Source organism: Struthio camelus, chromosome 3 (assembly GCF_040807025.1).
Source record: "Struthio camelus isolate bStrCam1 chromosome 3, bStrCam1.hap1, whole genome shotgun sequence".
Classification (NCBI taxonomy): domain Eukaryota; kingdom Metazoa; phylum Chordata; class Aves; order Struthioniformes; family Struthionidae; genus Struthio; species Struthio camelus.
In genome coordinates this window covers 142804927-142816972 of record NC_090944.1, presented here as the reverse complement: position 1 = coordinate 142816972, position 12046 = coordinate 142804927, and the positions used below count along the sequence as shown (strand labels likewise).

Below are 12046 nucleotides of genomic sequence, written 5' to 3'. Positions count from 1 at the left end.
TCAACCCATGCTCATTAAATATTAATATTTAATGAAACGATTAAGCACTCACCAAATGTCTAGAAGTAGTCTCGTTTTTTCTTATTTTTGTGGTTCCCTGTATCTCAGAACTGGAACATGCCGGTTCTATTAAAGATGGACTACAAGACATTTTAATAGGGTGAATGCTTGGTGCTTCTTCTGCATCAGCCTCCTGACTTTTTCTGACAAAGCAAAAGAGTTTTTATCTACTCAAACACATCATGAATATAAACATGTATTTTTTACTCAAGCACAAAGTACTTCTGAAATTTTGCCATTAATACACTTGTAAACTGAATGCAGCATACTATTAAATAAACTTGAAGAAATAAATATATCTCCCTTTCTATCTGTGATTGAAAGGACTTTGAACCAAAAAAATTTCCAATCATTGCTAACCCCCAATGTAGTGTGCTTTATGGTTTTTTCTTTGTTTGTTTTTAAGTACATAAGCTATAATAGTCATTGCCATGATAAACTTTGAGAAAGCTGAAATTACAGCTTAGAATTTGCTTCACTGGAAACCAGTTTTTCTGTTTTTTATAATACTAGTGCCTTCCTAAATATAATTTTTTATACACAGACACATATATAAGAAATAGCATAGAAATTTGTGTGCAAATTATAGGGACATACTTCTCATTTTGACCTTCTAATTCGAAAAAGATACTTGATTCACTAGACCTAATCACTTGTGTTCATCTTTGACATAATTTTCACACTGCATTTATGACATTTGTCATAGATTAGCATACAGCAAACTCTTTTACCCTAAAATTAAACGTCTCCTTTATTGAAAGACATTATCTGTTTTGGTTTTGAAAAAAAAAAAAAAATCAAAATGTGGACATCGGAGTATATAAACCAAACACATCTGACAAATTTTGAAATAAGAAAAAGGCTTCTACTTCTGGCACTATTTCTCTTTTCTCTACAAATGTTAGAAATTATTCATGAAAGATAAACACAAAGGTGAAATGTCAAGGAATATACCACTTTCAGTTATTGCAGAATCGAACAATGAATCATATAACGTGGGATATGTGGATGACCGTGTGAGTCACTTGGCTCTGGCAAGGGTACTTAAGACTTCTTCCTTCATCCAGGAAAGCAATTAATATCATTTGAAACTGACATAACAGAAAATGAGGACTATCTTGATTACACAAATAAAGCATAATACTAAATGCGTAGAAATATAGTGACTATCAGCAAAAGTAATCTAATGTAAAATAATATCAAGCACTATTGTTTTCACTATTGAACGTTTTCATGTAATGTTACCAGGTTTTCCAAGGACAGGGTGCTAAACTAACACAGTAGCATTTAAATCCATAGGCAAATAGGGGAACACCATAAACAAATCCTGGTCCCATCTCCAAAACTCAGACCACTTGTCATACGCATATCCTACACTGCATGCTTTCTGGGCATCACTATTCATGCTTAACTGAGCATGATACTTCTTAATTGCAAGCAGGCACATTGATTTATTTCCATTCAAGACTCACTACACCTCAGAAAAAGGTGGAACAAGTCAACAGTGAAAATAGTATTATTTCTCACAAGTGTTGATACCTTACTGTGCTCTCCACAGGATGAGCAGAAAGGACCTTGAAAATGTATTTGTCCACCAACAGGGAAAAGCTATCACCAAATTTCAACACGTGCCATTCATGTGCCTCCAGTGGTAGAAGATGGCCATTCTCAGAGGATTGATAAAAGCATGGATTCACATGAATCTGCAAGACGGAAAGAACAGCTGGAATAATTTTTATATAAGTAATGTATGTATATACACCATATGTTTAGTTAACACTCCCTCCCCCTTTCTGTCATACGCAGCAAAGCAGTTATGCCATATTAATAACTCCATAGCAACGCCGCAACCTTGAAATGTTACAGACAAAAGCAGACAGCTATACTAGATGTCACTAACTAGTTCAAACAGCTAAGCTAATTTTTTAAATACCTATAATTAATTTATAAAAATGTGTTTATATATAAACTGATCCTCAAAAAAATTAGCAAAATTAAACTAAAGGCAAACTGGTGTCTTCACCATTACTTTTGTGCAGCTGTTGGTGTGAGCAACGCATTACAAAGTTCAGAATTCCTCTGACTCCAATTAGACTTGTATTTCATAAACCTGAGCAAGCCTAGCAGAAGGCCACTAAGACAGCTGAGAGCTGGAGAACATGCTCTGTGAGAAGCAGATGAGAGGACTGAGCTTGTTCAGCCTGGAGAAAAGAAGGCTGAGAGGGTCCTATAGCAGTCTTCCAGTACCTACAAGGAGGTTATCGAGAAGAAAGAAGCAGGTTCTTTGCTGAGGAGCATTGCAGGAGAACGAGAGACAGTACTTACAAATAGAAACAGGAAATTCTGACAAGATAAAAAGAACAAAATTTTCACTGTGAGGGTAAGTAAGCGCTGAGACAACTTGACCAGAGAGGCTGTGAAATTGCCATCCTTGGAAGTTTTCAAGACCGGGCTGGAAAAAGCCCTAAGGACCCTGATGTGAATTCAGTGTGACCCTGCTCTGGGCAAGGGGCTGGACCAAATGAACTACCAAATCCCTTCCAGGCTGAGTGATACTACAGTAAACAAGCGTACTCTGACAGCTCTCGCAGAGGACACCTTAAAGTACATGAATTAACACATTTAGGTCACCATCCAAAGAAAAAACAAAAAACCCTAAAAAAAAGAAGAAAAGAAAAAAAAGAAAAAAATGGATTTACTGATTTTCCGCAAAGAAAGGCATTTTCCACAAAGAAAGCTTTCAGACAAATATTATGAAGACTTTCATATATATTAGGTACTCAGTTCACAAAAATTTATCTATTTACTGTACATTTCACAGAGCGTCACTGAGAAAATTACAATTACTCCCATTACATGAAATTAAGCACATTGGAAAAATCTTATTAGTCATTTGGTAAAACAGAAACTTGCCTTCATTTTTTCTGGCCAAGAGAACTGCTTTGTTACAGAAAGCAGATGCAATGCTAACTTGTTTGACCTTGAAATTGAACAGAGTAACAGCAAGTGCTCAGACAGATCTGTACAACTTGCCATCATCCCAGCCTGGGAATCTGGCATCCAATTTACCTGGAATACAAATAACTAAGCTCCTCACAGGTTTCCAGACCTGAGAGAGGAGGATCACAGCTGAGGTTTACGAGGTTAACAGCAGGATTAGAGCACTAGGATACAAACTGCTATTTGCATACAACTCTTACACTACAAAATCTTCGCAAAAAGTGAGAATCAAATCTGAGAACCACAGATCAGAGCAAAAATGACAGGCCTGTGGTGACAGAGCATCTCCACTCACCACTCCCAGTACTGGTGGACTGAATAGTCACCTTTCTGTATAAACAGAAAACAGCTACAATCATAAATGAATAGCCTGTATAGCCTATGTGTAAGATTTGAATCTACTGCAACTATATAAAGATTTGAAGAGTCGGTTACTGTACTAACGTTTCAAAAAAAAAAAAAAAAGACAAATATCTGGTTAAGTTTAAAACATCCCTCTAACAACAGCTGAATTTATTTGTAAACAGCAGAATGTATTCTCTATTTGAAAAGTAAAGGCTGTAAATTCAGAGATTTTTTTTTTTTCTAAAGGGGGGGGGGGGAAGATCACTGTAGAGAACAGATCCCTGTCTCAAAAGGGTAGACAGGACAACAAATAAAGTAATAAAGCCTCCATAATATTTTATTTTTCTTTAACTCCCCCACTGCTATGCATGAAAAAGTTAATATATATTATCTGAAGACAAAAGAGACACTGTAACAAGACAATAAGGATTACAGAAAGAGACAAAGGAGAACTGGATGCTACTCTCAGATGAAGCACATGAATATCTGAAAGTGACTATGGCATTTACAGTCTGGCTTTATAGACTTAATCAAAATGAGATTTAAGTTACCGGTTTGATGCGAACCTGGCCACCCTCTACTTCCAATATGGCATGTTTTCTGGATACTCGCTTATCTGTAATCTGGAAGGAAGGCAGAATAACTGATGTGAAAACCATATTGCCTCAAAGTCAATATAGCTTCCTTTCACATCAAATCTTGCAAGTTACCAGATGTAACTGAGCATAATTTTAACAGGATGTGTTTCAGGCATTATGTTGCTCCAGACTGTTTTAAAGCAGCAATGAAATCAAAGTAACTTTCCAAAATTTGATTCTGTACTGAAAGTTAGGCAATAATATTAAGATACAGTTTTCATAATCAGCTACCTAATTAGTTCAGCAGTTCTTAGCAAATTCTCACCAAAAGACTACAAGTCTGCAGCTCTGAGGTGAGACCATTTATTTGAAATTGCTTTGACAGTTTCAGCTCAGGTGAGCCAGCTCTGAGCTGCTTTTTCACCCTAAGAGCACACTGAAATTGCCTTTTTCTTCTTGAATACTTTGTCCTTACACCAGTCAATTCACTAACACAAAGGGTTAAGAAAAAGAAGCCTCCTTACTGTTCTATTCATTTAAGAGTCTTTGGACTCCCTTTGGCAGCTTTTTGCATTACACAAAAGGCACAGGCTTAAAGTACCTTTCACTTAATCACCAAGAGAAGCACAAGAAGCTCTGCCTCATGCCACTTCCCAAGCAGATCCTTTCAGGTGCTTCTCAAGAGGTTCTGTATTCGCCCCCTCCACATTTTGTTACCTGTGATGGAGCTGTCAGTGTACAAAGACAAGGGAGTATTGAGTAGGTGTCTACGGGTCCAGTTTGTGCCCCCCTAAACTCATCGTTAAAACACCTTAATAATTTTCTTTCCATTTTGTCATGCATTTGGAAGAACAGCACTTTCCAGAATTTAAACTTTAACTTGCTGCTTTGAGTCAATAGGCACAAATGACAAAACAGAACCGCTACAAAAGGATACAAGAGGGTTCTGTGGGGCTGCTTGTTTGGAAGGTTTTTTTCTTCAAACCAAAAATCAAAGGCATTTCTAAAGAAGTTATCACTCAAATTTGAAAAAGGACCTTTAAAACTCAAATAAATAAACGTAATGAGTTTCGAAAAATTTGAGAGCACTACTCAGACTACAACTTCTAACAAGTAGTTTTCAACCACAGGCAAATAAGTCATTCAAGTGGATAAAGGCAAAAAAGCATCTATGATCAACTGCTGACACCTTAGTATTCTGTAACTTTATAGTAATTACCATAGTGATCATGACATACAGAAATCATTTTACCATTTAGATCCTACAGCTCCACCTTGAACTCCCTGTAGCTGTACTTATTTATGCCACCTAAAAATTTAGCCTGATCTTTAAAGTTAAATAATTTTAGAAGCTTGTTTTTGAGGTGTTAGCCATCAACAAGAATTTATCTCTTGGTTCTTCAAATCTGAGAAGAATGAACTACAATCTCAATTACAATTTACGTATTTATTATTCTCTGCTTCCAGAAAGCTTACACTTATAATACTCATCTAAAACTACCAACTCAAAAGCACTACCACTACTTTTACCACAGATTTACTTAAAAAACAAACAAACAAACATATCATCAAGAAAGCTACAAAAAGCAAACTACAATCTCAAGAGAGAACTGTTTTTTATTACAGAACTGACAGCTTAGGCAGCATAGAAACACGTGCACTGCATCTACTGATGCATTTTCTGCTCTTAGAGCCTTTGATCCATTGTTTTATATAAACTTTAGATGTACAAGCTTTAAGTAGTCAAGGGTACGTGCTAAGGGATGTCAACATCACTATTAGTATCAAAATACTCTGTCCAGGGCAGGAAGAAGTCTGCTTCAGAATCAATGAAATAAAAGTACCCAAAATTCTGCTATTGTGACAAATAGGAGCACTCAGCAGAGCACATCTACAGAGCAGCTAACAGTCACATTTTCAAGAGGAAGATCACAACAGAACATTCTGACAAATTGCTAATCCCCCACTACTCCTAACTAAGAGTCAACACACTCCAGAAACGATCATTAAAGACCGTACTGTCGTTATATTGATATTTTACAGTCTTAAGGGGACAGCTGATGTGCATGGCAACAGGCACTGTATTTCTGCCACAAAGTAAACTGTCCCATAAGATCCAGAATCCGCATCTGAGGATGCCTGCTTCCTCTAGAGCTTTCTCTAGAGCTTTCATTTCTGCCTGGAGGCAAAAAGCAGAGAATGTAAGCTACATACCAAAAATCTGCAATGTCTGCTCCTTTTTGTGTGCCATTAAGAATATATAGAATTAGTAAGTCTGTATAATACAGGGTGCAAGGATATTGTTCTTGTGGCTTGGCAAAGATACAAGGCACAGCAAGACTGCAGGCAGACATTAGTCACACTCATGTTCCAAAGAGTAGGAAAGAAATGTACAAACAGCAGTGAAACAGTAAGTCAGTTTTATACTTCTGTGTGGAAAAAGCTATGAATAGCAACAGATATAAAAGAATTTTAATTAAAAAGATTCGATAGAGTAGAAATCTCCTCTGAATTAACAACCATAACATCACTGACATAACAGCAATTGCAGAAGTAAGGAAAGGCTGAAAGCAAAGACACTCTTACTCCTGCATTATCAGGATATTGTAGTAGACACAAGGAATAAGGGGAATTGTTTTCATTTTACTCACTTTGTTCAAATCAGGTTTTCAAACAGCAGCTAAGCAGAAACCAATATGACAGCACTAGAGAAAAGCATGCAAAAACCTCAGAATCTCATTTGTTTTATTTTTTTAGTTTTTTGTGTGACACCTATTTACAGTGTTTTATCTGAACTTGCCAAATCCCACTATTCTACAGATTTATTGCATACCTACTTGCCAGAAGCCCCTAGACATTCAAGTAGGACTGCAGAAGTAACTGACTTTATCATTGTTTCATTGCCTTTCCAGATAAAGTGTGAGAAAAAAAATTATTTGACTGTCCCTATTTTTGCTTCCTTAGTAAAACACTTAAAGTGATCCCTACTCTCTGACCTCCTTGCCAACTCATTTGCATGTCCCAGAAGGGCTCTTCAGGGGATGGATGACTGGACCTACCAGCAGGTTTTCCAGGCCCCTAGCCTAGAAGTCTCTGGAGAACATCAATGAAAAGAAGAGGCCTCAGCAGCATCCCGCAACAGTAGTCAGGAGCTACATGATTTTTTTGCATATAAAAACAAATGAAATAGCTAAAAAAATAGAGGAAGAGGACTTTGGTTTGGCCCTTTGGTAACAGATAGCCACATAAATAAGCAAGGGAAGATCTCGTTGCTGTCAGACCCAGTGCTGACAACTTGACTTTTTAAAGGCAAAAATTTCCACCTCCTTATTTGAGAATAATCATAGTTTCTTGTGATGCATGAAACAACAGAAACCACAAGAAAAAGACCAAGGGGGGCAAAAGTCCCATCGCTGGGGCTGCTCAGCCCTTGCCAGGGGCACCAGCAACACCCTCTGTGCACTGCTCTCCCACCGTTGGTTTTCTCCATTTTCCAGCAGCCAGGGAGCAATATTTCCGAGGAGACGACGACTGCGACTCAGTCGTCATTGCAGCCAGTTGTTGTTTTAGTTCAAGTCCCTTCAAGGCTGCTCCCCCTTACACGCCCTTCCACCCCCCAGCCCGGAGGCTTCGTGGCGCCAGCCCCACGCCAGGACTCGGACCCACGGAAAGACGGAGCGAAGCAGGGCGGACGCCGGGACGGCCCGGCCCCCTCCAGCCGCGCCTCGGGCCGCTGGTGGCGTTTCGGCCCCCAGCCCGCGCGCAACGCAGCGCCGCGCTGCGTCGCCCCCTCGGCCCGGCGCGGCCGGCCGCCCCGCACTTACTCCCAGTAGGGGACCTCTTCCCAGCACAGTCTCCCCGGGCGGCAGGGCCACGGGGCAGCCCCCGTCCGCCGGGGCTAACCGCACCCCCGCCATGGCTCTCCTTGCCGCCGTCGACGCGACGCGACGCGACGCGACGCCACGCCCCCCCGTACGCACACTCACTTCTAACTGACGGGCACCGCCGCTGTAAATCCCCCTGAGCCCCGCCCCCTCCGCCACAGCTGCCCGGAGACTGTAGTCTTCCAGCGCCGCCGCCGCCCCCCGCCGCCGTCTCCTTTGCTCCAGGGCAGACTACGAGTCCCAGCATGCCCCGCACCTCCCCTCTCCGCCGTCCCCCCGACTGCCAGTCCACGCATGCGCACAGCGCCCGACGAAGCCAGGCCTGGCACGACAACAGCACGCGGCGCTCATGGCGGAGGCATTTAAAAACAAACGGAAAGCCGCGGCGTGCGGCCAGGTACGCAGCGGGGGGAGGGGGCGCGCATGCCCCCAACAGCCGGCCGGCCGCCGTTAGCCGCGGCGCGTGGGAGCCAGCTGCCGTCACCGGCATGGCCCGGGGCTGCCGCCGGAGCCGGGCTGCGGTACCGCACGCACGGCGCTCGCTCTCGCATCCGGCTTGGCGCCTGCCCGCCCGGTCGCTTGCGGTGGCAGCGGGGACACCAGCAGGGCAACGAGAGACAGCCCGAGGGAAAGGGGGAAAGGGCTCGCTGCCGCTCCAGTGCTCGTCCACAGTGTTATGGCACCAAGACAATACTGATTTAGGCAGCTCGTGGAGTGCTCATTAATTGCTCTGTAATGCTTTCCTCGTTCAGGCTTACTGACGTGATTTAACGAGAACTCGCAGTTATGCAGAAAACACCCAAGAGGAACAAACAGTCATTTGCTTCTTATGAGGAACCAGCAGTTCTTCCTCCTGACAAGAAAAAAAGAGAAAGTAGAGATGACTTTGTAGCAGTTTTGCCTCCAGAAGTCTGCTTTCAAATCTTCAATGAACTTGACATTCAGAGCCTGTGTAATGCAGCAATGACATGCAAGAGCTGGAATCATGCTATTGAGAATAATGACTCTTTGTGGAAAAATCACTGCTTAACTGTAAGAGCTGTCTGTCAACGAGAGATTGATTACGATCGGCAAAATGGATATTCATGGAAGGTAAATTTAAGGTGAACAACAGTGCTGGCAACTAAATAGTTTCTAGGATTAATAACAGATATAGATAGAAAAAAATCTGTTCAAGATTAATGACTAGTGTTTGGAGAACCACTATAATCAGTGTGGTTCAGCAGAGAAATCGAACAACTGGAAATCTGCTTAAATATGCAAAGAAATAAGTGTAAGGCTGTTCTGTTGCCTACCTAAAACCATGTTTGGCTTGCCTAACAAGTTCTGTTTAGTCCTCAAGCTATCAAAGGCATCCAGCCCAGGAGAGCAGCCGAACTGGCCAGTGCAGCCTCAAAACTGGGTTCTTATGATCCCATCAGAAAGACTGAATAGCCCTAATATCAAAGAAAGCCCACATCCTAACATCGAGGCAGGGGAGAGAAAACAACATACCCCTCCACTAGTCTGTCTATGTTCTCTAGTAGTATTTAATTGGAATAATTCTGCTTGGGGAAGATGAGTTCCTGGAGTTTATGTGAGATAGCTTTGCCTCAGCTTATGTTGAGCCACATGCATGCAGAGGTAGGAATTTGGGATGGGGAAGAGAAAACAGAAGATGCTACAAGAACTGAGAGCAGCTGGTTTGGAACTCCGCCCTCTCCCCCTCCTCTCAACAGTCCCAGTTGCAGCTGCACTGAACAAGGAGCAGCTGAGCATGCTGGAAGGTTCAGCAAGTTCACTGACACTGTTGAGTCCAGCCTGCAAACTGAAGTAGATGAGGAAAGAAGCAGGTTCAGACACTCCTTTGAACTAGCAAGGGGAAGATCTCCACCTCATTTTAGTCAGTGCATCTCAAAGCAGGGCAGGAGAGGGAGAAGCAAAAAATAAAACAAACAAAAAAACCCCACCCACACACTTCTCCTGGACTCTCACCTTTCAGAAGTGTTCTGGTGTGAGGCAAAGCCTTGAGCAGGCAGTGGTTGCCCTCCTCCAAAGCAAGCAACAGCATCACTCCTCTAGGATTTGAGAGTATTATCCAATTTAAGGGTTTTCCTTCTCTTGTACACCAGTTTCCAAAGCTCCTTGCCCTGGTTCTCTATTTTGAAGAGGGATTTGAAGTAGAAGCAGTAAATACACCAGGTCAGCATATTCTTGTGCTAAAAGGTTGGCTGAATAGAAGAATTCAACCAGCCTGCATTATGAGCACACACAAGAGAGTTAAAGGCCCTATATATATATATATATATTTTAAAAACCACACATGCACAAACGCACTCAATTACAATGGGAAGAGAAAGCAAAAGGCATTTCTTTTAAAAAGTATAGAGAAAGATGAATTCCTGTTTGGGGTTTTCATTTCCTCATCATCTTTACCCTCTAAGAATTGAGGCAAGCAGTGATTCTCAACCTATCTTAGAGCAAAAAATCCCGATGGAAATAGACCAAGGGCTACTCCTTGTCAGTGGTATACCTTTATGGTCTTAGGATATAGATACCCACATTCCAAATCCCTTTTCTGGCATTACTCTTCAGTTCTCCAAGTTTCCAGTGCAAAACCTATTTGTCTTGAATGCAACTTAAATCCATTTATTTTCAGAACTTTAGCTGTCTGTTTTTCCATCAGATCACATTACTGAGAAACTATTGGAAAAGCAAAGTGAAGCAAGAATGGCTGAGCGGGAAATATAGTAACATTCATTCACGCAGCAGCTTGCCAGAGAAAAGCATGTATCCAATGGATGTTGACACTTGGGGAGAAATTCTGGAAGCAGAACTAGAGAGATGAGAAACCAATTTAAGGTTCTTAAGTTGCAGGAACCAGCGTCAACCACTCAGACTGCCAAACTGTAAATATTTTACTATTTAAATTAGTTTTTGCAAACATGATGAAAGCTTCTCAGAGAAAAGATGTATTTACGTGACTTTGTTTGCACTTTATCAAATTGACTGATTTTTTTGCAAAATTCATTTTGCAAAAAACCTAAAACTAAATATTGTACCTAAAACTAAATATTGTAATCTTATATTGTAAATTTAATGATCTGTATTGTTAAACAGATGTTTATGTGGATTATACTTTCCATTTGCACTTTTTTTGAGAAGACAACTTTAAAAAAAAAACAAACTGTTTGACTTAAAATGTGTTATATCAGCAGCACGTTAATGAGAGTCCACAAGATAAAGATAGGGAAAGAAGAAATCCATACACCATAAAGGAAAAAAAAAGAAAAGAAAAAAGACTGGACAGCCACCTCAGGAATAGCCAGCTTTGTCTGAAGTGATAGAGCCTTCAAAAGGGTCCATTCTAAACCTGTGCCCATTGAAGAGCTAATGTTCATCAGCACCACGTTTCTATTGCTTTGACTCTGCAGGCTGTGGGATATCTGGATTAAGAGCAGGGCAGTGGACAGGACTGAAGCAGCCACAGAACAGGGAGTCTCTGCTATTAGCCATGCATGTTTGTCATTTGCATAACTAGGTAGCTGAGCAGGGAATAAAACAAAATTTTAAACACATGAAACATAACAAAGATATCCTGACTACAAAAATACACAAAGTCTCATATGGTTTAAGCACAGAGACAAAACCAGGTTTTTTTATGTTAATAATCTCCCATTTCACAGACCTACTTTATAGCCTTTTTTTTTTTTTTTTTTTTTTTAAAAAACACAGACTTTTAGAAATGCTGGTAGTGAGAGGTAGACCCCTATCAGAGAAATGGTTGAAGTTGGAAGGGACCTCTGGAGATCATCTAGTCCAACCTCCCTGCTCAAGCAGGGTCCTCTAGAGCATGTTTCCCAGGATCACGTCCAGGCAGGTTCTGAATATCTCCAGGGAAGGAGGCTCCACAGCCTCTCTGGGCAACCTGTGCCAGGGCTCTGTCACCCTCACAGTCAAGAAGTTTTTCCTCAGCTTCAGACGGAACTTCCTGTGGTTCAGTTTAGGCCCCTTGCCTCTTGTCCTGTCGCTGGGCACCACGGAGAAGAGCCTGGCCACATCCTCTCGACACCTTCCCTTCAGATACTTGGACACATCGATGAGATCGCCTCTCAGTCTTCTTCTCCAGGCTCAACAGGCCTGGCTCTCGCAGCCTTTCTTCAGAGGAGAGATGCTCCAGTCCCCTCCTCATCTTTGTAG

At 41.4% G+C, this 12046-nt stretch overlaps 2 protein-coding genes across 8 annotated transcripts in view; one reads left to right on the top strand and one right to left on the bottom strand.

Moving 5' to 3' along the window:
• APLF (aprataxin and PNKP like factor) overlaps positions 1-7971 on the bottom strand; it is a 36586-nt gene extending 28615 nt beyond the window's left edge. For 2 of the 7 annotated variants that reach the window (XM_068940750.1, XM_068940756.1), the window contains exons 1-4: positions 7808-7971; positions 3957-4028; positions 1600-1763; positions 53-203 (exon numbers count right to left, since the gene is read on the bottom strand). In XM_068940750.1, coding sequence (XP_068796851.1) covers positions 53-203; positions 1600-1763; positions 3957-4028; positions 7808-7900 — 480 coding nt within the window. In that variant the 5' untranslated portion in view covers positions 7901-7971. The remainder of the gene's footprint in view (positions 1-52; positions 204-1599; positions 1764-3956; positions 4029-7807) is intronic. The other 5 variants (XM_068940752.1, XM_068940751.1, XM_068940754.1 and 2 more) reach the window with 5 other exon arrangements.
• Positions 7972-8653: 682 nt separating this feature from the next.
• Positions 8654-11567, top strand: FBXO48 (F-box protein 48). The gene is made up of 2 exons (XM_009686930.2): positions 8654-8959; positions 10533-11567. Exons 1-2 carry the CDS (start codon positions 8654-8656, stop codon positions 10692-10694), a joined length of 468 nt encoding a protein of 155 aa, XP_009685225.1. The 3' UTR covers positions 10695-11567.
• The last annotated feature ends 479 nt before the right edge of the window (positions 11568-12046 follow it).